This window comes from Passer domesticus, chromosome 20 (genome assembly GCF_036417665.1).
Source record: "Passer domesticus isolate bPasDom1 chromosome 20, bPasDom1.hap1, whole genome shotgun sequence".
Classification (NCBI taxonomy): Eukaryota; Metazoa; Chordata; class Aves; order Passeriformes; family Passeridae; genus Passer; species Passer domesticus.
In genome coordinates this window covers 8,247,595-8,269,233 of record NC_087493.1, presented here as the reverse complement: position 1 = coordinate 8,269,233, position 21,639 = coordinate 8,247,595, and the positions used below count along the sequence as shown (strand labels likewise).

Genomic DNA, 21,639 nt, shown 5'->3' with positions numbered 1-21,639 from the left:
TTTCCAGTAGAATATAAGAAGGGGAAAAAAGGAGGTGCCACTAATAGAAAGACATGGGAACCTATTACAAATAAAGAACTTGTGCAATTAAGAAATACAGCCACAGAACATGGTAGAAGTTCACATATTTTTAGAAATTTCCTAGAAGCTACGTTCTCAGCACATGTTCTGGTACCCCACGATATTAAAAATATTGCCCAGTGCCTCCTTTCTCCCGCCGAGTACATGCTTTGGGAAAGGCATTGGAAAAAGCAATTAAAAACATTATCAGATAACTATGCTGCAGATGCTGATAAGCCAAATTTTACACTCGAACAGCTGGCTGGTGAAGGGGATTTGCAGAAACCCTCTGACCAAGCTGATACTTTACCTAAGGCAACATTACAAGACGTGGCTATAGCAGCAAAAACCTCTTTATTTCTCACCCCAGATGATTCTACCCCTACCCACCATTTTTCTACTATCAAACAAGGAATAGATGAAAGCTTTATCAAATTTGTGGATAGAATTAAGGATGCTCTGGAAAAACAAATAGAGAGCACAGAGGCAAGAAAAGAACTGTTGTGTAAACTTGCCATGAGTAATGCAAATGAAAAATGTAAAGTAATTCTGAGAGCCTTACCCTTGGACACAGAGCCTACCATAGAGCAAATGCTGGAAAGCTGCACACGTCACCTGTCCACTGACGACACAGTGGCCCAAGCAGTTACTAAGGGTGTTGCAGAAGGAGTTTCTAGTGCATATGCAGTAATAGCTTCTAAAGACCAGGTCCGCTGCTACCACTGCGGAGATTTTGGACATTTTATAAAGGACTGTCCAGAGAGGTCACCTCCCAGGTACCCTCGCAATTTCCACCAAAGGCCCCAGAATCAGCAGTACTATCAGCCGCGTCCGGGAAACTTCCATCGGAGCGTGGTGGGGCCCCACGCAAGGACATCAAATCAAAGGCCATCCAGACCCAGTCACGCACCATCCCAGGAGATTCCAGACCACATGAGGAGGATCCAACACACGGAGCAATACCAAAGGGAACGCGCCGTCAGCTGGTAACTGCACTGTCCATTGACTTTAAAAATAACAATGTTTATCGTGTTCCCACAGGCAAACGTGGGCCAAAAGGAGGTCCTTCTAACATCCTAATTCTAGGTGATTCTCTCCATACCCCAAAGGAAATATTTGTTGTTCCAGAAGTACAAACAGTGCACCCGGGACAAGAAATCTTTGTCCAGGTGTACTGCACAGACTTACCATATTTTCTTCCAAAGGGTACCTCATTTGCACAGGCCTTTCTACTCCCTAAGAATCACAGGGAACAGCTTCCTCTCAACCCCACAGCAATGTGGATACAAGTTGTGGGACCGAGTAAGCCTGTCATCGAGTGCGGTCTTACCTGCAGAGGAGAGAAGTTCCACCTACCAGGGATGCTGGATACCGGTGCAGACGTGACCATCATCGCCCGCTCAGAATGGCCAGCTCACTGGGAGCTACAACCTGTGGCAGGCATGATCACAGGGATCGGTGGAGCTACAGTTTCCATGCGGAGCAAGAACAACATCCTCGTCGAAGGGCCTGAAGGCAAGTTGGCAACCATCCGCCCGTTTGTGGTAAGGGCCCCCATCACCTTGTATGGACGGGACATTTTATGTCAGTGGGGAGCCTCCCTACGTATTCCCAGTCCGGATTTCTAATTGGGGCCACTGAGGAGCGCGCACTGCCAGACACTCCTCGTCTCACCTGGAAATGCCATGACCCGATCTGGATCGAGCAGTGGCCCCTCTCTAAAGTCAAACTGCGCGCACTACATGCCCTTGTGGATGAACAGCTCGCCAAAGGCCACATCGTAGAGACCACCAGCCCTTGGAATTCTCCAGTCTTCGTACTACAAAAGCCTGGAACGGACAGGTGGAGGCTCCTCCACGATCTTCGAAAAATCAACGAGGTCATCGAGGACATGGGTCCCCTTCAGCCTGGCCTGCCCTCACCATCGATGCTGCCTAGAGACTGGACACTTGCTATCATTGATATTAAAGACTGTTTCTTCAGCATCCCGCTGCATCCCCAGGACGCTCCACGGTTTGCCTTCTCCGTTCCCTCTCTTAACAGAGAGGCTCCACTCAAGAGATATCATTGGTGTTTTCTTCCACAAGGACTAAGATGCAATCCCAGTATATGCCAGTGGTATGTTGCTCACATCCTGTCTCCTGTTCGGAACCTATTCCCAGGTGCGATCATCCATCACTATATGGACGATATTCTGGTCTGTGCACCAGAAAAAACGTACTTGGACAAAGCAGTTAAAAAGACTATTGAAACCATAGAAAAGGCAGGATTTGAGATCCGTGAGGACAAAATACAGTACACCAATCCATGGACTTACCTTGGACTCCAGATCCGGGAACGGACCATCGTACCCCAGCCGCTCGCCATCCGAGACGACCCAAAAACCCTGAGAGACTTACACAGTCTGTGCGGATCCATCAACTGGGTACGTCCACTGCTAGGAATTACAACAGAGGACCTCGCTCCACTGTTCAGCCTTCTTCGGGGCAAGGAGAATCTGGACTCTCCATGCACTCTAACACCAGAGGCCCGAGATGCCATCACCAAGGTCCAGGAAGCCCTGTCTTCACGCAAAGCCCATCGTTTCGAGCCCAGCCTGCCTTTCCAGTTCGTCATTCTGGGAAAAGCACCTAGGTTCTATGGACTGATTTTCCAATGGGACACTCAACTTCGAGACCCTTTACTAATCCTGGAGTGGATCTTTACAAATAACCAACCCACAAAAACCATTACCACCTTCCAAGAAATTATGGCACATTTAATAAAAAAGGCTAGAACTCGCCTCCGTTCCCTTGCAGGGTGTGAGTTCACATGCATATATTTGCCAATGACCACTGGGGACCTGGAACATTTGCTCCAGACCAATGAGAGTCTCCAGTATGCCTTAGACAGCTATACAGGCCAAATTTCAGTGCATATCCCAAAACATAAGCTTTTTAATCGTGATGTAACATTTCATCTGACTCCAAAATTAGTCCAAAGTAGGACACCTCTCAAAGCTCTAACCGTCTTTACAGATGGCTCAGGGTCATCCCACAAGTCGGTAATGACGTGGAGGGACCCTAAGACCCAAAATTGGGAATCTGACATAAAAATAGTGGAGGGATCTCCACAGATTGCGGAGTTAGCAGCTGTTGTCAGAGCCTTTGAGAAATTCAAAGACGAACCTTTTAATCTGGTCACAGATTCAGCTTATGTTGCTGGCATAGCTATGAGAGCAGAACATGCTCTTCTCAAAGAGGTTTCCAATCCAAAGTTATACCAATTGATTTCTACATTAACACGCTTAATTTCCCACAGAAAACAACCTTACTATATAATGCATGTGAGGTCACACACTGACCTCCCAGGTTTCATTGCAGAAGGGAACAGGAAAGCAGACACCTTAGCCATGGCAATAGAGACTGCTAATGTCCCTAACATCTTTGCCCAGGCGAAGTTGTCACACTCATTTTTTCATCAAAATGTGCCTGCCCTTATCAGAATGTTCAAGCTTTCAAAAGATCAGGCAAAAGCTATTGTTGCCACATGCCCGAACTGTCAAAACTACCAAATACCATCCATGGGGACGGGAGTCAATCCCCGAGGTTTAAACAGCTGCCAGCTGTGGCAGACAGATGTAACCCACTTTGCACCTTTTGGAAGGTCAAAGTACGTGCATGTATCAGTTGATACGTTCTCAGGAGCAGTATTTGCATCAACACATACAGGAGAAACTGCGCAGCACACCATAAAACATTTTCTCCTCGCATTTGCAACCCTGGGAGTACCAAAGGAGATCAAAACAGACAATGGTCCTGCCTATACCTCTCGGAAGTTGAAAGAGTTCTTCAGTGAGTGGGGAATACAACACAAGACAGGTATACCTGCAAACCCCACAGGACAATCCATCGTGGAAAGGACACACCAAACTCTCAAAAGAGTCCTCAATCAGCAACAGAGAGGAACAAAAATCACCTCTCCAGTTGAAAGACTTTGCAAGGCTCTCTATGTCATCAACTTCCTGAACTGTACAACCTCAGAGCCTGATCCACCCATACTTCGCCACTTTGCAAATACCACCCAAGCAAAGCTCACAGAGAAACCACCTGTGCTGGTGAAGGACCCAGAAACACATAAAGTCTCTGGACCTTTCGAACTCATCACGTGGGGAAGAGGATACGCGTGTGTTCTGCTACCATCTGGTCCAAGATGGTACCCAGGGAAAAACATAAAACCATACCTAGGCACTGCAAATACCACTTCCACAAGCAGTGACAAGAATCCTCCTGAGTCAGACACAAGACCTCCTCAAAACCAGACCAGCTCGGCCTGGAGACGAAGACGTCGCCAAACATCCACAAGTGGAGGAGACGACTGTCCCATCACACAGCAGCAGACAAACCAGAAAGCTGAACAACATTCTGTGGCATCAAGCCCTAGACCAGGCACAGCCTGAAAACAAAACTGTTCTTTGAATTAGATGTTATTACCCTTTTTACCCTAAAAAACCCTATTATCCCTTTTATCTACCCTTACCAAAAGCCTCTAACTTTTACCCACTCCCCCACCCTTAGCACCATAGAAAAAAACAAAAACAAAAAACAGTAAAAAACTAAAAATAAAGGGGGGAGGTGGAAGGAACAGAGGAAAGGAACAAGAAAGGAACCCTAACCCTCCCCTCCTACCATAAAAATAACAAATTTTGCTTATATTCCCTATCAGAAGCCCCACTCCTGCCCAAAGATGAAAAATATCTCCGTTGGCGCTGTCCTCACTGCTGCCTGGATGTTCCTCACCGTGCCATGTGCCGTAGGTTGGATCGGCCCACAGCCGAGCCATAATGTCTGGGTAACCTTAGCAAGAACATTAAAACAGGATAACATGTGCTTATCCATGGGGAGCGTTGATAACCCACTTTCCACATGTCTAGTAGGAATTCCTTTCGTAGCCGATGACTGGCCCGCCTATAATTCAGAGCTTCTCCGCACCACAGGTAAGCGACCCCACCAGGTAGAAACTTGGGACGAGTGGACAAAAATACTGCCCAATGCTCTTGAGGAACCTCAAGAATTGGATCTATTGGGGTCCTCTAAGGCCACCTTCTGTGTCAAATTTTACTTTAGACGTCCAAAGAATAATTTGCCTGAAATTGATCTGAACAAAAACACATACCGAAAAGACATATCACCAATTAACAAAGCCTACAACCCTCACGATTGGTGTAATTACACTGCTCGTGTGATCTCTGTGTCCTCTCTCCATCCCAAAATTCTACCCAAGGGAACGTTTCTCATCTGTGGTGACAGAGTATGGGCTGGGATCCCCTCCCGACTCCAGGGAGGTCCCTGTACCCTAGGAAAGCTGTCTACCCTTACTCCAAATATCACCTTGTTGCACAATTGGAAAAAAGAGAGCGAGTTAAAACGCCACAAAAGGTCCTACACAGCATTTGATGAAAATTGCGATCCCAAATTATACGATTGGAACAAACCTAAAAAGATAGCGGTCTCTATATTCCTACCATGGGTAGCTGCAGCTAAGGCCCTGGGTGACATAAATCACCTTGGGTGCTGGCTCAGTAAGCAAGCTAACGCTACTTCTGCTGCCCTGAGTGATCTCTTAAAGGAAGAAGAAACCACAAGACACGCCTCCCTCCAAAATCGAGCAGCGATTGACTTCCTGCTGCTTGCCCACGGACATGGCTGCGAGGACTTCGAAGGGATGTGCTGCTTCAATCTTTCTTCACGCTCGGAATCCATCCACGCCAACATCCAGAAACTGAAGGGACTTGTGAAGGACTTAAAAGTAGAACAGACCCCAGACTGGGTCAATGACCTCTTTGGTCAATGGGGATTAACGGGATGGGTTGCATCTCTGGTTAAGGGAATGTTGTGGATTTTTCTTGTAATTGTCATCGTGTTACTTATGTTCTCATGCCTTGTCCACTGTTTTAAGAGAACCATAGGGAACGCCTTTTTTCTAAATACAGAAAGTGGAGTTGTAGCAGGCACAAGGCCTGCAAGGCCTTGGAGAACAGAAGCCTGAGCTAGGAAATACCAAGTCAGCATGACTAAGGGTTTAGAAGCCCCTCTCTTCCGCCTTCGGACCCTGTTATCTCTCTGTAGACTCATAGGCCACTTTTTCCCCTGACCCTTACTATTGGACAGTTTTCAATCCCCCTGTAAGGTATAAAAACCCCTAGCTCTGCCCGGTTCGGCAGAGGAGAGCTGTCCCTGGAACCTTCGCGGGGACCCCAATAAAGAACCCTGCGGAACCCATACAGCGCTGCTCCTCTCTCTCTGCGTCTGCTGCGGCTATACCCAGGGTGACGGCCCCAGGCATGCTGAAAGAGCTGAAATCACTAAAGAGCTGAGCTGCAAATCACTATAGCTGCCTGGGCTGCCTGAACCCCCGCTGGGCGATCCTGGACCCTCCGTGAGCTATCCTGGACAACCGGCCTCCCCGCTGGGCTTCTGCCCTGGGGGCCATACACAGCCATGTGGATGCAGCTCCAGCAAGACTTAGAGGGCACTCATCCTTCAGGAATTTCCCACAGTTCCTCTCCTCGTGCAAAAGGAAAGACAAGTTTTTTGCCTTTGATGCTGCAAAGGCATAATCACAAAGCTTATCTTGATGCACTGCAAAAGAGGACAGGATGTGCTCCCAGGCATCTCACCCAGATCTCAAGTGAGGGCACACAGAATCCTGAAGGTTACTTCCAAGGGTGCTGCTCGTATCTAAGATGGGCACACTCAAGAGAAATGTCTTGAGTAGCAATGATTTGGGTAATGCACAACAAATCTGTGTCCCAAAGAGTTTATCACCTGAATCAGAGTATTTTAATGCTGCTTGTGATCGTGTGTACTTGGAATGCTCTGGACTGAAGGGACCCTCTGGTTTTTTATTAAGTGGGTTAATTTATCTCCACCTAAACTTTTGCTTTCCTGCAGTTATTAAACTGTCTGACATTCAGGTGAATGCACAGTGAACAAAGGGCTGCTCCACTTTCACTTATCTAAATTCTGCCAGATCAATAAACACCCAAGCAGTGGAAACAATCTTTACAATTCACAATTAAGGCATCAAGCCTGACTGAAACCAAGCACGCTGCCAGCAGCCAAACAGAGGAACCATACCAAAACAAAACTACCCCAGAGCACTCTGTACCTACAGCTCCAGTGACTGAGAACTTGCTTTCAGTTTCTTCCAACCCAAGCTGTACCCACATGAGTAGACACACATTAAAGACAGAGGTACCTGCAGAAATAACATGCTAGACAGAGCCCAGAAACGCTGCAAAACCAACCCTCAGCTGAGGTTTGACAGAGCCTACCCAAATGAAATCCACCTCCCATCCAGCCCCTGCAGAGCACATCGCCCCAGGCTGATCCCAGCCTCCAGGAAGCCCCAGGGATGAGGCTGTCTCACCCTTTTGTTCCCAGGAATATGCTGGTCTCATCCTGCTACGGGATCACAGAAAGCAGCCACGTGCAGGAACATCTAATCCAGCACCCAGGGAGAGCACAAGAGCAGCCACGGAGTATTCTGTTACTCACTCGGGTTCTACAAATGGAATACCAGATCCCAGACAAGGAGCAGGCCATCCATAATTAAACAGCAAACTCTGGCATCTACCAGGGACTTGTCTCCAGGAATATCCAGCTGCACACCACGACTGCTACCAAAGGACACAAATCATGGAAGCTCAGCCTGTTCTGCTAACAAACGGTGACACAGGTGTGAGAGAGCATCACCAGCTCTGTTTTTGCCACATTTTCTTTTGCTGCACATCTCAAGTAAACATAAAGGCTTCCTGACAGAAAGACAGAGGTGCAAAGGATCTAAAAAATCACATGCAAGTAACACCAAGAGTTTAGAAATTCATGCTAATACAGAAATTGGAACATTTCCTTACAAATACAACCAAAACTTTCTGAGAGATCCCCAGCACCAGATTGCCTGTCCCCAGGGAACAGCAAAGTATGCAGATAATTAAGCCTACTTGAGTTTACAACTTGTAACCTTCGTGTCATTTTATGGAAACAAACTGTATTTAAGGGAAAAAAAAAAAAAGGAAGAAAATATTTACATTTTGACAACATACAACTTGTTCACATGAGCCACCACCAAATAAGTTCCCATATGTTATCAGGAGGAGGTTTACAGTCTGATGTGACCCAGTGTACACATCCTAGACTTCCAAAGGATGGCTCACATCCCACTGTCAGCACTCAGCAGCCCCCAAACCCGTCTTTCACTTATGGTTATTCAGCTCCTCTGCAACTGTTTTCACTGAAGTATTTATAGCATCCATCTTCAAAACACAAGTTTTGCCCTCTGGAAAGAAGCTAATTACACCACCAGCTTTGTTCCACGCTGTCCCATTTCCGTTCTCTTTCCCAATCTCCTCTGTTTCTTGAAGTCTTTCTTCCTCTATTTTTCCTAACACTTGACATCCTTATTTCCACAGTCATGCTCAGCCAAGTTCACCTTCCTCTATCCAGTGTCCTCACTTTCTCAACCTCATCTCCTTGTTTTCCTTCTCGCTTGTGACTGATTCTTTCTCCATCACTAGTGCCACTCCACCCCTACAGGCAGCTCCTGCTCCCTCTTTTTCCCTACAGCAACATTCCCAGCAGACTCTTCCATGCCCATTCCCCCCATAAAACTGTCAGACTTGTAAACCACACCAGAAACCACTCAACCTACAAGACTGTGGCTTGACAGTTCCCTAAAAATCATGACAGGATCTTCACAACCTGGAAGTTCTCACTCTGCCACAGTATTCCTGAAGGAAAGGGGTGGCAGCTGGCCTGGGATCCCGGCAGCAGGCACACAGGTTGTATGCACCCATGCCCGTGGATTCCTCAAAGCTCTTTTTATTCCAGGTATGGCAGTGTGGATGCAGAAAAGTCCACCACCAAAATGGAAAATTAAAAGCACGAAAATGGAAATTAAAAGCACACAGAGTCTCACTTTGGGTGGGGGCATCAACACAAGCCAGAGATATGAGTATTTGTAGGGTATTTGTAGGACAACACCCTAAAATGATAAGGGCAAACGGTTCAGCACATGTATTCTGTTCACAAAGAACAGCTCCAAAGTTTTCTCTTTCAAGGACAGGGAACCCCTGACCTATTTCCAGCCACGGCCACCCACGGCCAGCCCACCTCACAAAGACAATGCTTGCTCCCAATCCGTTATCCCTATTGCACAAGAGGATGGGAACATCACCCCACAACCTCCAACAAGTGATCACAGGCCAGCTTCACACAGCTCCGACAGGTTGTGTTTCCTTGGGACAACGCAGTGAAGGGGTATTTTTTTGTTAGGAAAGGCACATTCCAGCAACAAGTGTTCCCTGAGGGAGGTGACACACACCAACGGTGCGCCCTGCACGTGTAGGGACGGCAAAAGCAGGAACGGGACAAACACTCATCCAGATTTCAGTGTAAGCCTTCCAAGGGGGATGTTCCACACACCTGTGTCGTCCCCAAAGACACCTGTCCCCAGAGGGACCCGCTCCACCACCAACCACCGAGGCTGCCACCCTGTCACCTCACACCTCCCGCCACAGGTGCCAAGGAACGCCCCTCAGGGGCCGGAGGGCAGCAGTGACAGCCGTGCGTGACAGCTCACCAAAACCTCAGCCCCTCGCAGCACCGCGGGGCGACCCGCGGAGGAACGGGGCTCAGAGCGGGGGATCCGGGGTCCCCTCACACCCCGGGGGACCGAGGGCCCGGCACCACGGCGGGGGAGCAGGGCTGTCACCCGCGGCTCCCCTCACCGCCGCGAACGCACCGGGGGTGCCGCCCGGTGCTGCCCTCACAGCGCGGCCGACCGGCCCGCACCCCGGCGGGGGTGTCACCGAGCGGGGGGGCCCGGCGGGCGAGGCGCGGGGGTGCCGCCCGGCGGGGTCCCCTCACCCGCGGGGGAGGCGCGGCGGCCCCGGTGCATCACGGGGGCCGGGCCGGGGCGGCGGCGGGGGGGGGGGGTGTCGGTGTTTCCCCCGCCCCTCCCGGTCCCCCCGCCGCCCCCGGCCCGCGCCGGTTCCAGCCGGTGCCCGCGCGTCCCCCCGCGCGCCCCCGCGCGCGCCGCACGCTGACGTCAGGCGCGTGTTGGCGCGCGGGCGGGCGGGCGGGCGGCGGGGAAGCTCCCGGCTCTACGTACGTGTAGTGCTGCGGCTTCTCGGGCTGCGCCTGCAGCGCGCTGGCGGCGCTCGCCGGCCCGGCCGCGGCAGGGCCGCCCGCCACCGGGCCCTTGGACATGCCTCCCGCCTTCCGCCGCCGCCGCCGCCGAGGAGACCTTTATTATTCACTCTGCGCGGTCCGCACGGAGGGCGCCGCGCGCAGGCGCCGCCGCCGCCATTGCCGCCCCGGTGGCGCGCGGGGCGGGGTGGGACTTGTAGTCCCGCCGCGCGCGCGCCGCCCGCCGGCCCGGGACGCGGCGGGCGGCGGCTTCCGGCCGGCGGGACTACACCTCCCAGAGGCGCCCCGCGGCGGCGCGGCCTCCGCGCTTCCCGCCGCGCGGGGCGCGACGGGAGGTGTAGTCCCGCCGGGCGGTGAGGGCGGCGCGCCGGGGCGCCCCCCGGTGGTGGGGCGGGACCGGGGGGCGCAGGGACGGGCAGCGACCCCCGGGGGGGACACGGAGACCGTGAGGGGCTGAGGGTGGGCAGCGAGCCACGGGATGACAGCGAGCCCCTGAGGGCACACCGAGCCCCGGGCGCGGCCCAGCCCCTGCAGGCCGGGCGGGACGGGAGCGGGGGGGCGCCGTGAGGGGCCGGGAGTTATTTGTGTCAGGCGGCCTCGCTTCCTTCCTCCCGCTCTTCCTCTGCCTCAGGGGCCGCGCGTGGACGCGGGAGCGCGGCCAGAGGGTTATTTTAGTGCTGGCATCGCTCATCGCTCCGCGCCCACGGGACAGCGCCCGGGAACAGCGGCCCGAGGAGGAGGAGGAGGAGGAGTGGGAGGAGGAGGAAGGCCCAGCGAGCACACGAAGAACCTACCTGGGAGCAGGTGACACCAGTGGCACCTGGCTGCTGGGACATCGGAGCACGGGCTCCCCTGGGAGAAACCCCCCCCAAAGCAGCCGTGTCCCAATTCCCATGTGGAGCGCTCCCTCTGCCAATTAACTCCTCTCCCAGGGGAGGAAATGAGAGGAGCTGCTTTTAATAGGACTTTGATCTCTCGGGCTCTGCTCAGGACGGCTCCTGGCGCTGGGAGCTCCAGCGGTGTGGGAAAGGGCACGCAGCATTCATGGGGCAAACACCATTTTACCTCTGCCAGCCCTGAGCGACGTTAATAATAAACCTTAGGCCTGGTCTCTGCAGCTGGTTTGGGCAGGCAAATCACATTTTAAACTCCTATTTATACTGGTTTAGTGTCTACTGCAGGCGGGCTTGTCCTGAGGTGATTTAGTAGCTTATTCCCAGGCATTTGCAGGAACAAGTCACAGGATATCAGTTCCTTCTCACTCATCCAAGCACCCTCCATGGAAAGCTGGAGCACTGGAAGGATGCAGTTCCTGGTCAGCACACGAGCAGGTATTTCAGTATCTCCACACACACCCAACCAGAGCCACTGCCAGCCATGAACCTGCTGGGAAATAAACTCAATTATTGAGGAATCACACTGAAAACAGCACCAACCTGCACAGTGTGCAAAGGGATTTGGACTCCAGGGGCTCCAGTCCCTCACGGCTGGTGTTTGCTCCACTCCCTGGTGCTGACACTCTGTTCCAGCTGTTTCACACCTCGGCACAGGCCACGGGGAAACACTGAGGACACTCCTGCTGCTGTGCCCAGGCTGCATTTATTCCCACCTTGGCTAACACGTGCTGCTTTGCCCTCCTCATCCTCTGTGTCCCTCACCTTGTTCCACACCTGGCTTTTCTCCAGGGTTTTGTAGAGCGAAAAATTCTTTTAAGTGTCTCCAAAATGAGAAATCCAAGTGACCACTGCTGTGGAAACTGGAGAAGGTAATGATGGAGGTGGCACTGAGCTCCTGGTAACAAAGTTTCACCTGGCGTCAGTGACAGCCCAGTGAGCTTTCAAAAGTAACAAATTCAATGTATTAAAAGCTGTTACCGCCAGAAATTTTACGTTCCCTAAACATGAACAACTCAGAGGAAAGGGTCATTCTTCCCTTTCCACCTTCCAAAACAACCAGTGAGTGTTGGCCCACGCCTCCCAAGCCACTACGTGGATACACAGCTTTTTGCCTCTGATAAATAATTAACATTTCCCTCTAAAACAGAGAAAATGAACCCGAAAATGAGGACCAGAGGCAGGGCAGACGACGTCCCTTGGCAGCAGCAGCCTGGGCACATGTGACAGCCCTGTCACACCACGGTGCCACGTTAGCCTGAGTGGCAGAGGAGCAGGACACGCTCCCAACACACTCAGCTCCATCCTCTTCCTCCATCCCCTGAGCCCAGAACGCAGAGCCCCATGCAGAGTGTGGGTGACTCCAGTTGCTCTCCACTTTGGGGACCTCAGGGACGCCTTTAGGAGTGTCTGTTTGTGTTCCCTGCTGTATATCCTACGTGCTACAACTCCAGGGCATTTGGGACCTGTTCTTCTCGATCCTGGGAGCCTTCCCGAGTGGGCAGGGACCTGCCTCCAGAGTCAGGGCAAATACTGTGAAACAGTGACATAAGTCAAGGTATAACTTCATGCAGCAGTTTCCTCCAAAATACAAGTTTGATTATTGAATTTTTATTTATCTTGGGAAGATGGCACCAGCAGTGGATTCTGGATTTCTACTCGCAATGAAACTTTGCGATTCGCTGTGGGGGTGGAGGTGACCCACAGGTCAGTGCGATTTGGGGAAGGGCAGCGTAGAGGGGCTGAGCCCCTGCTCTTGCCTGCTCCCTTCGCAGGGGCGAAGGTCAGGCTCAGACATCCCAGCCCTACTGCCCCCCGCCAATCTAAGCCCCGTGACAGCCCTTCCTCGGCACCTGGAAGGACAAACCCGGGCAAGAAGCGGCGGAGGCGCCGCCAGACCCCTCCCCTGGCGGGGCCTCCGCTCGCCCCCACGGCCACCCCCGACGCGGAGCGGCCGCACACCGGCGGCTCCCGGGGGAGAGGCGGCGGAGGCGGGGGGGCCCCGCGGCCCGGGCCTCGCCGCTCGCAGCCCGCCGTGCTCGGCAGGCCGGGGGTGCCCGGGGCTCGGCAGGCCGGGGGTGCCCGGGGCTCGGCAGGCCGGGGGTGCCCGGGGGATCCCGCGGCGCCGCCGCCGCTCGCCCCGCTCCTATTGACTTCCCATTGTGGAGCTTCGCAACAAAGGGTAGGATCCAAACCCTGCCCCGTTTCGTCCAATCAGCGCGCAGAGCGCCCGCCCGCCGCCGATTGGGTCCTTCTCCTCCCTCAACACCCAATCGGGCGCCTACTTTAACAACCAATCAGCGCCCGGCCGCGCGCCCAATCAGCGCGGGGGAACCGGAGCACGGCCTTTGTGTGCGGTGACGCGACGGCGCCGGCGGAGGTCCCGGCCAATGGCGCGGCGCGTTGCTTACAGGCATTGTGACGCCACCGCGCCGCGCGCGCGCCCCCACTATAAAGAGCGTGTCCCCGCGGCGGGGAGGGCGCAGTGAGCGGCGCGGCGGCTGAGGAGCGGCTCGGGCAGCAGCACGGCGTGGAGGCTTCGGCGCGCAGCGCTACCGGCACCGGCGCTTCCTTCTCTTCCTACCGGTAAGTACCGCACAGCGGGCGCGTCTCGAAGCGGGCGGCGGTGTTGCGCGGCCGTCCGCGGCCTTGCGTTCTTCCCGGAGCGCGGCGGCGGGCAGGCCGGGCCTTGCCTACGTGCCCTGAGTCACGGCCGGTTCCCATCCCCCACCATTGCACCTCCCCCCCCACACCCCGGAGCGGGCCGGGAGGAAGGAGGAGGCGGCGTGACTCAGTGCGCTCTCCCCGGGGAGGGGAGCGGCCGGGCCGCGAGGCGGGGGCGGCGGGGTAACCGTTACTCCTCCTCCCCGTCCCGGGGGAGGCCGCTGGCCGCCCGCCCGCCGCGGGGGCGGGGGGCGCTCGGAGCGTGAGCCGCTGCTGTCATCGGGCCTGGGGGTCACGGGGACAGCCGGGCCGCGGTGTCACGCGTGTGTGTGTCTCTGTAGGTAAGTGAGGAAAAATGGCCCGTACAAAGCAGACCGCCCGCAAGTCCACCGGAGGGAAGGCGCCGCGCAAGCAGCTGGCCACGAAGGCGGCCCGGAAAAGCGCCCCCTCTACCGGCGGCGTCAAGAAGCCTCACCGCTACAGGTAAGGCCCTCGGCTCGGCCCCGGCTGCCGCAGCCGCTGCCCCGCCTCACCGCCCCCTCCTCCCTCTCCCATCCAGGCCGGGGACCGTGGCGCTCCGTGAGATCCGTCGTTACCAGAAATCCACGGAGCTGCTGATCCGCAAGCTGCCCTTCCAGCGGCTGGTCAGGGAAATCGCCCAAGATTTCAAAACGGATTTGAGGTTCCAGAGTGCGGCCATCGGTGCTCTGCAGGTACTGCTGGGGGCCGGCCGGGCTGCGGCGCCGGGGGAGCTGCGCTCAGGGGTTTTAACAACGTTTCTTGTGCTCTTGAAACAGGAGGCCAGCGAGGCATACCTGGTGGGTCTGTTTGAAGACACAAACCTGTGTGCCATCCATGCCAAGAGAGTCACCATCATGCCCAAAGATATCCAGTTGGCTCGCAGGATACGGGGAGAGAGGGCTTAAGTGAAGGCTGTTTTTATGGTGTTTTGTAGTTAATTCTGTAAAATACTTTGGTTTTAATTTGTGACTTTTTTTGTAAGAAATTGTTTATAATATGTTGCATTTGTACTTAAGTCATTCCATCTTTCACTCAGGATGAATGCTAAAAGTGACTGTTCACATAAACCTCAGTGATGTTGAGCCTCGGGCTCGGGAGTGACAAGTTGCTAATATGCAGAAGGGATGGGTGTTCTTTCTTGCTTCTCATGCATGTTTCTGTATGTTAATGACTTGTTGGGTAGATAAACTTGTAAGGTACTAGAATTGATATAAATGTGTACAGGGTCCTTTTGCAATAAAACTGGTTATGACTTGATCCAAGTGTTTAACAATTGGGGCTGTTAGTCTGACCATGCATCACTGTGATCAAATGTGGACTTCCTTCAGAGGGTGAAACTACAAGTCTTAACCACAGTGTAACTTACAGTTTCCTAAAAACGTAAACCTGGCAGCTATAGAATACACTATGTGCATTTATAATAGCTATTTTATATATTGTAGTGTCAACATTTTTAAATTAAATGTTTTACATTCACATGTGAGGAGTCTTTGTCATTTTGGTTTGAATGGGCTTGAAGAAGCTTCTGCCTCCTACAGATTCCTGTAATCGTGGGCTGCTGCTGGGGCAGCTTGACCTCTGCTGGCAACAGAATGGAGAACTTTTGGAGTGTTTTGGAGATTTGGAGCAGCTCGAGTCCTTGCTGTGGCCAGTGAGAGTGGAGCCCCATGGCTGTGTAGGGGCCAGGGCTGGCCGAGGCTGCAGTGGCTTTTTTGGGCTTTAATCAGGGCACGAGCTGAGCTCTTCAGTTCTTTCTTCCTTTCCAGTGGATGCAGGGAAAGTTTATTTTGGAGTTACGACTGGCTGAAGCAAAACCACACCTGGCTGTTCCTGAGCTTTGGGGGGAACATTCCCATGGGACTGGGCTGTGCCAGTCCTGGAGCTGCACGGGGCACAGCTGCTTTTACACCCTGGCAGCACATGGGTGGGTGCTCCGAGATTCTCATTTCCCATCCAGGCTTTTGGATGGAAGGTGATTGAACTCAAACCTTGGCTTAAGGCAGGTCTGGGTTCCTCAGCTGTGCTCAGAGTGCACCTGACCCGGGGTAATTAACACTGATGAGGGGAGGGCACGGCTGCTCAGCCCTGCCCGAACAGGCTCTGCAGGTGAGGCTGGGCTTGTCACAGACAGCAGCACAGGGAAGTGGTTGAGCCAGCCTGGCTTGATTTTATTCCAGTGGAAGGAAGTGTTGTGTTGTTCTTGGGGCAGAGCAGCAGCTCCCACCAGACTCGAGTCAATTGGAGCTCACCAGGATGGTGAGGAAGAGCAGGAATTCCATCCCAAGTCGCTCTGGGAGGCAGCTGCTGGTGCCTCGTGGTGTGCTCCTCCCTCAGACAAACCACTCGGTGTGCTTAAATCCTGCAGCTGGAGGAACAGGCACTGCTCACCCACCTTCCTACACAGCCTCCTCCTCTTCCTCACCTCCCTGCTCCAAGCACTCAGAGCAAACCCAGCCCCTGGCTCGCAGGGAGTCCTGCCACAATCCTGTTCTGAAATGATAGGTTTTTAAACAAGTGTTTTCCTATTTTACTTGCTAAAGCTGCAGGGGAAAAGATTCCTTTGATACAAAGTAATGAGGTTCACAACTTAGACACAAAGTTAAGCAGCAGCCCACACTAAAGGTGGGGCTCAGTGATCTCGGGTCAATCACCCGGGTGGGTCTCTCCAGGGACCCTGCCTGCCAGGAATGTCCCCATGGGACATCAGGATCCTCAGTGGCCCATGGAGTTCAGGAAGAACCACACAGCTTGCATTTAGGCCAATTGAAAATGAAAAATTCCGAGTCACAGGATTTTTTTTTGTGAATGCTTGCTTTGGTGCTGAGCTGCAGTAGCAGCCTCAGCTCCTGCAAGAAAAGTATGTTTAAAATAACATCCCTTGAAAACGGTATTTCCTCCAAGTCCTTACTGGAAACAATGAAGCATCTGGGTATGCCTAGAAGCTGTTTCTTAAAATAAAATCATTGTCTAGTGGTCCTTAAAAAAAAAAAAAAAACCCACACCAGAGAAATATCTCTTCATCTTAGTAACCTCAACAGAAGGAATTAAGTCAGATCCTGCATGTGGCGGACCGGAACAGAATTCCTGGTATTCCACGGTGTGACTGATGGTAGCTGGAGCCATAAACCCTTCCCTTACCAATCCTGCCGATGATTTCCTCGCATTCCTGCTCAGAACTGGCTGCAAACACCAGGCAGTCAAACGTGCTCCCGTCAGGGCTCTCGGGGGAAGAGCTAAAAATGGAAACGCGTCCATTATCCAGCAGAGCTCGGAGCCCAGCCCTGCCTCCCACTGCACCAGGGACCCTGTGCCTGCTCTGGACCTGGTGTGCTCATTTCCCAGAGCCACATCCCCCTGTGCCTGCTCTGGACCTGGTGTGCTCATTCTCCAGAGCCACGTCCCCCTGTGCCTGCCCTGGACCTGCTCACTCATTTCCCAGAGCCACGTCCCCCTGTGGCTGCCCTGGACCTGCTCACTCATTCTCCAGAGCCACATCCCCCTGTGCCTGCTCTGGACCTGCTCACTCATTCTCCAGAGCCACGTCCCCCTGTGCCTGCTCTGGACCTGGCTCACTCATTCTCCAGAGCCACATCCCCCTGTGCCTGCCCTGGACCTGCTCACTCATTTCCCAGAGCCACATCCCCCTGTGCCTGCTCTGGACCTGGCTCACTCATTCTCCAGAGCCACATCCCCCTGGACCTGCTCACTCATTTCCCAGAGCCACATCCCCCTGTGCCTGCTCTGGACCTGGCTCACTCATTCTCCAGAGCCACATCCCCCTGGACCTGCTCACTCATTTCCCAGAGCCACATCCCCCTGTGCCTGCTCTGGACCTGCTCACTCATTTCCCAGAGCCACATCCCCCTGTGCCTGCTCTGGACCTGCTCACTCATTTCCCAGAGCCACATCCCCCTGTGCCTGCTCTGGACCTGCTCACTCATTTCCCAGAGCCACATCCCCCTGTGCCTGCTCTGGACCTGGCTCACTCATTTCCCAGAGCCACATCCCCCTGGACCTGCTCGCTCATTTCCCAGAGCCACATCCCCCTGTGCCTGCTCTGGACCTGCTCTCTCATTCTCCAGAGCCACATCCCCCTGGACCTGCTCACTCATTCTCCAGAGCCACATCCCCCTGTGCCCCTGGCAGGCAGAGCTCACACCACGCAGAAGGCGAAGATCCTGGGGCTCCACGTGCAGCGTCCCACGCAGGAGATGGAGGGGTAGGGATGGCAGCACAGCAGCTGTGCAGGGGACAGGGAGGGGACGGTGTTTGGGGCTGTGGTCAGGTCCTGTCAGCCCCGTCCCTGCTTTATTCTGTCCCCTCCAGCTGGGCTCCCCATGCCACCAGACTCCCCGACCTTGGATGTCACTTACTCACCTTGGAAGAAGCCTTCTCCTGCACAAGGACTTCTGCCTCCTTCACATCAAATAAAACCTCCTGCAGGGGGGATGAGGGGTGAGAAGCCCCGATCAGCACAGCCCTGAGCTCTGCTTTTAATCAGACACTCGCCAGAGATTATCCAAATGCAGAGGTGATGAAGCACAGTCGGCCTCAGCTTTTTCAAATTTTCTCTCTGCTGCTCTTTTTTCCCCACCACTCAGTGCTTCCACACTTCAATCTTTTCACAAACAATCCCCAGAGGCTCAAACAACAGTGACCTGAGCCCTAAAGCACCCCCAGAATCAGGCTGAGCTTTCCCAGAGTTTTCCAAGTGCTTTCCTGCATGCGGCTGCATTTTTTCCTTAATGCCCTTTCCTATCCTGGCTGCCGAGATGCTTCTGACCTGAAAAAACCCCACAGGGGTGATGGGGTGGCAAATATTCAGCCAAGCCAAGTGAGCCTGGAGCTGGAAAACAATATCCATGGCCTGCATCCTCTGACAGCCCTTCCCAGGATGTCCCCAGCCCTGTGCTCACCCGTGCTGCCAAGTTCCTCTCCAGCACGGCAGGGATGGCCCCCTCCAGCACCTCTTTGCCACCATACTGGAGGGATGGGAAAGAGGGAATAACCCTTGGACACATGAACCCCAGAAGAGATGATTCACCCCCTGGCAGGTCTCTGCCCCACAGCCTCACCGTGCCAACGCTGGTCTGGCCCAGGAACCGCAGGTTGTAGAGCAGCCTGGGGAGAAAAGGGCTCGGGGGGCATCAGGGGAAGGGCCCCACACATCCCTCCTGCTGCTCTTTGCAGGGAAGATGCTCCCAGCCCCCTTTCCCTCCTCACCTCCAGGCCGTGGGGGCAGCTTTGGCCCCACAGCCTGGAGCAGAGGTCAAGGACAGCGTGGGCACGGGGGGGCTGCCCATGGCACAGACCCACCTGCCCCCCTGCAGCAGCCGGGGCTCCCCCTCTCCCCTGTGCCGGGGGCTGTGCTGCAGCTGGAACTGCGGCTCCTTCTCCTTCAGGGCCTCCAGGTAGGGCAGCAGAGGCTCAAAGACCGTCCCGTGGTGCCACCGCCAGCGCAGCAGGCGCAAGGTGAGCGGCTGTCCCTTCAGCCTCTGCAGCACAGCCCCGGCCTGGAGAGAGGGAGGGAGGAGCAGAGGGGAGCAGGGGGCAGAGGAGGGGGACAGCCCAGCCCGCTGCCCCCACCCACCTGCCCGGGGGAGGCGCAGCTCAGCGAGCAGCCGTTGATCTCATCGAGGATGTCACCGGCCAGCACCACCTCGTCCATCTCTGCCTGGCTCTCCGGGAGCACCTCGGTGACAAAGACTCGGCCGTCCACGTACCTGGGGGTGCAGCCAAGCCTCAACTCAGCCGCAGAGAGCCTGCCTGGCTCCCCTTCTGTACCATCCATGACATTTCACCCACACACTGAAAGCAGGGAAAAGCCGCCTCATGGACAGCGGATACTGGCAAGGCTGAGCTGATGGGGAGAAAAGCACCCAAGACGGCCCCAATGCTCTCAGCAGGACATTTATTTCCCTTTTTGGGGCATTTTCAGTGCTGTGGTGACCAGATCCCTCTGGAGAGTGGAGAGGAGGATCAAGAGCTCCTACCTGAGCACCATCCCCAGTGCTCGGCACGGGACTGTCTCGTAAGTAGTGCACACCTGAAAGAGAGTGGATGGCGACAGTGCCCTTGGCAATGGCCGTGGGACATCCAAGGGACCCCATGCCCTGAATAATTTCTGGCACTGATGCTAACCCAGGGCTTTGGGGGCCCAGGGAGAGGCAAGTCCCAGTGCCCCAGGCTGAGCTGGGACCATCAGTGGCTGCTTGTCTCTGTCCTCTCTCAGGATTCGGCTGTGCCCAGACCCTGAAGGGACAAAGCTGCTCTGGGTATGGGATGGCAAAGCAACAGCAAACCCTTAACTCACTGAAGAGCCCTCCTGCCTCACCCTACATGTCCCCACGCAGCCGGGGGACGCAGCTGCCCCTCCCCAAAGGCGCTGCTGTTTGCAGCAGCACTTACTGTCACATCGCATTAGCCGGGGCCCCGAGACGCGGCCAGCTCGGCCGGGGGCACTGGCTGCCAGAAATGCCCCAAAGCCAGCAGGATCCCAGCCTCTGCAGCAGCACCACGGTTCAGTGCATGCCTTGACCAGCCCCAAAGCCGCCTCGAGCTTTTTGGGGATCCTTTTGGGTTTAAAAGGTGGTGGAGGGATGCTCTTCGTCGTTAAAAGACATGAAGGCGTCCCTGCTGTTCTCAATAGCACACTGATGTTTCACTGAGCAAACCAAGAGTGAAACCAACTGATGCGTAATCTGTGTCAGCCCAGGGAAATGGGGATTTTTTTTGGCAAGAAATCAGGGAAGGGAGCATGGGAAAACTTCACTTCTATCAGCCATTTAGGCCGGGGTACTTCTCTTGCTTGGATTTACTCCTGGGAATGCTGGGATCTGCTCCCGGTGATGGCGCAGGTACCCAGCAGGATCCAACCTCCACAGCAGAGGCAGCTCTGCTCATCCTGGTGAACCTGAGCCAATTCACCCCGGGTGTGTGGCAATCCCTCCCCACCAAACCGTTCCTTATCTTCCTCATTTGACTTGTCAGGGAGGGCCAGGTGGCGGAAGCGGCTCCCGGGAGCGCTGGGCTCTTACCGGCAGCAGCCAGCTCTCGTCCAAGAAGCTGCAATTCTGCAAACAAAGGAGTGTCAGCACCATCAGTCCCGCCAGGGAAGGGGCCAGGGCCCCACGGTGGCAGCCCTGTGCTGGTACCACCCCACTGATTCACCACTGCACCTGCAGGTCCAGGGAGAAATCCATCTCTGTCAGCACCAGCAGCAGCGAGAGGAAAGGCTCTGCAGAGGGATGGGATGGAGAGAGGCAGTGTCACTGCTGGGTTCCTGGCAGCCACAGCCTCACAGGGGCACGGCAGAGGACAGGATAAAGCCATTTGCAGTGTAACTAATGAGTCCTGGGAGCGAGGCCTTGGGAGCATCCCAGCACCATGCACCCAAGTGCTGCTGGAGGCTCATCCCAGGCTCCTGCTGCCAGCACAGGTGCACCTTGGTACCTTTTTTCCCAAAATTCAGATGCAGACTTGCAAATGCCACTGACTATTTCTCCCCTTAGAAGCCCAGCAAAGCTGCCCAGGCTCTCCTATACAAGCCTTGCAGTCACACTGCCAGGTCTGCAATCTGCTCATGCACCAGCAGCACGGGTGATTTATAAACCATTGATGTACAGGTTTAACATGGGGTTATTTATCATAATCAAAAGATTAAAGGCTTCCGCCCTGGCCTGGCCCCCCAAGGAGCCTGGCTGTGGATGGATGAAGTGCTGCAGCCTGTCAAGGCAATGTAAAGGTCATTTAAACCCCTGTGCCACCCCTTGGTCCAGGCCGATCCAACACGGCCTCCCCTCAAAGCCAGA

The 21,639-nt window shown here is 54.4% G+C and overlaps 3 protein-coding genes across 10 annotated transcripts in view; 1 reads left to right on the top strand and 2 right to left on the bottom strand.

The window, feature by feature from the left end:
* The window catches only part of UNK (unk zinc finger), a 50,441-nt gene extending 39,267 nt beyond the window's left edge, over window positions 1-11,174 (bottom strand). For 6 of the 8 annotated variants that reach the window (XM_064395969.1, XM_064395973.1, XM_064395975.1 and 3 more), the window contains exon 1: window positions 11,045-11,174. In XM_064395969.1, coding sequence (XP_064252039.1) covers window positions 11,045-11,145 — 101 coding nt within the window. In that variant the 5' untranslated portion in view covers window positions 11,146-11,174. Of the gene's footprint in view, window positions 1-10,212; window positions 10,424-11,044 lie in introns of those variants that run through there. The other 2 variants (XM_064395970.1, XM_064395972.1) reach the window with 2 other exon arrangements.
* Window positions 11,175-13,578: 2,404 nt separating this feature from the next.
* LOC135284437 (histone H3.3A) lies at window positions 13,579-15,306 on the top strand. Its single transcript, XM_064395978.1, has 4 exons — window positions 13,579-13,729; window positions 14,149-14,290; window positions 14,367-14,520; window positions 14,605-15,306. Exons 2-4 carry the CDS (start codon window positions 14,163-14,165, stop codon window positions 14,731-14,733), a joined length of 411 nt encoding a protein of 136 aa, XP_064252048.1. The 5' UTR covers window positions 13,579-13,729; window positions 14,149-14,162; the 3' UTR covers window positions 14,734-15,306.
* LOC135284438 (uncharacterized) lies at window positions 14,814-18,973 on the bottom strand. Its single transcript, XM_064395979.1, has 5 exons — window positions 18,745-18,973; window positions 18,206-18,265; window positions 17,986-18,068; window positions 16,967-17,061; window positions 14,814-16,193 (listed from the first exon to the last, which is right to left on the bottom strand). Exons 1-5 carry the CDS (start codon window positions 18,847-18,849, stop codon window positions 16,159-16,161), a joined length of 378 nt encoding a protein of 125 aa, XP_064252049.1. The 5' UTR covers window positions 18,850-18,973; the 3' UTR covers window positions 14,814-16,158.
* Window positions 18,974-21,639: the final 2,666 nt, after the last annotated feature.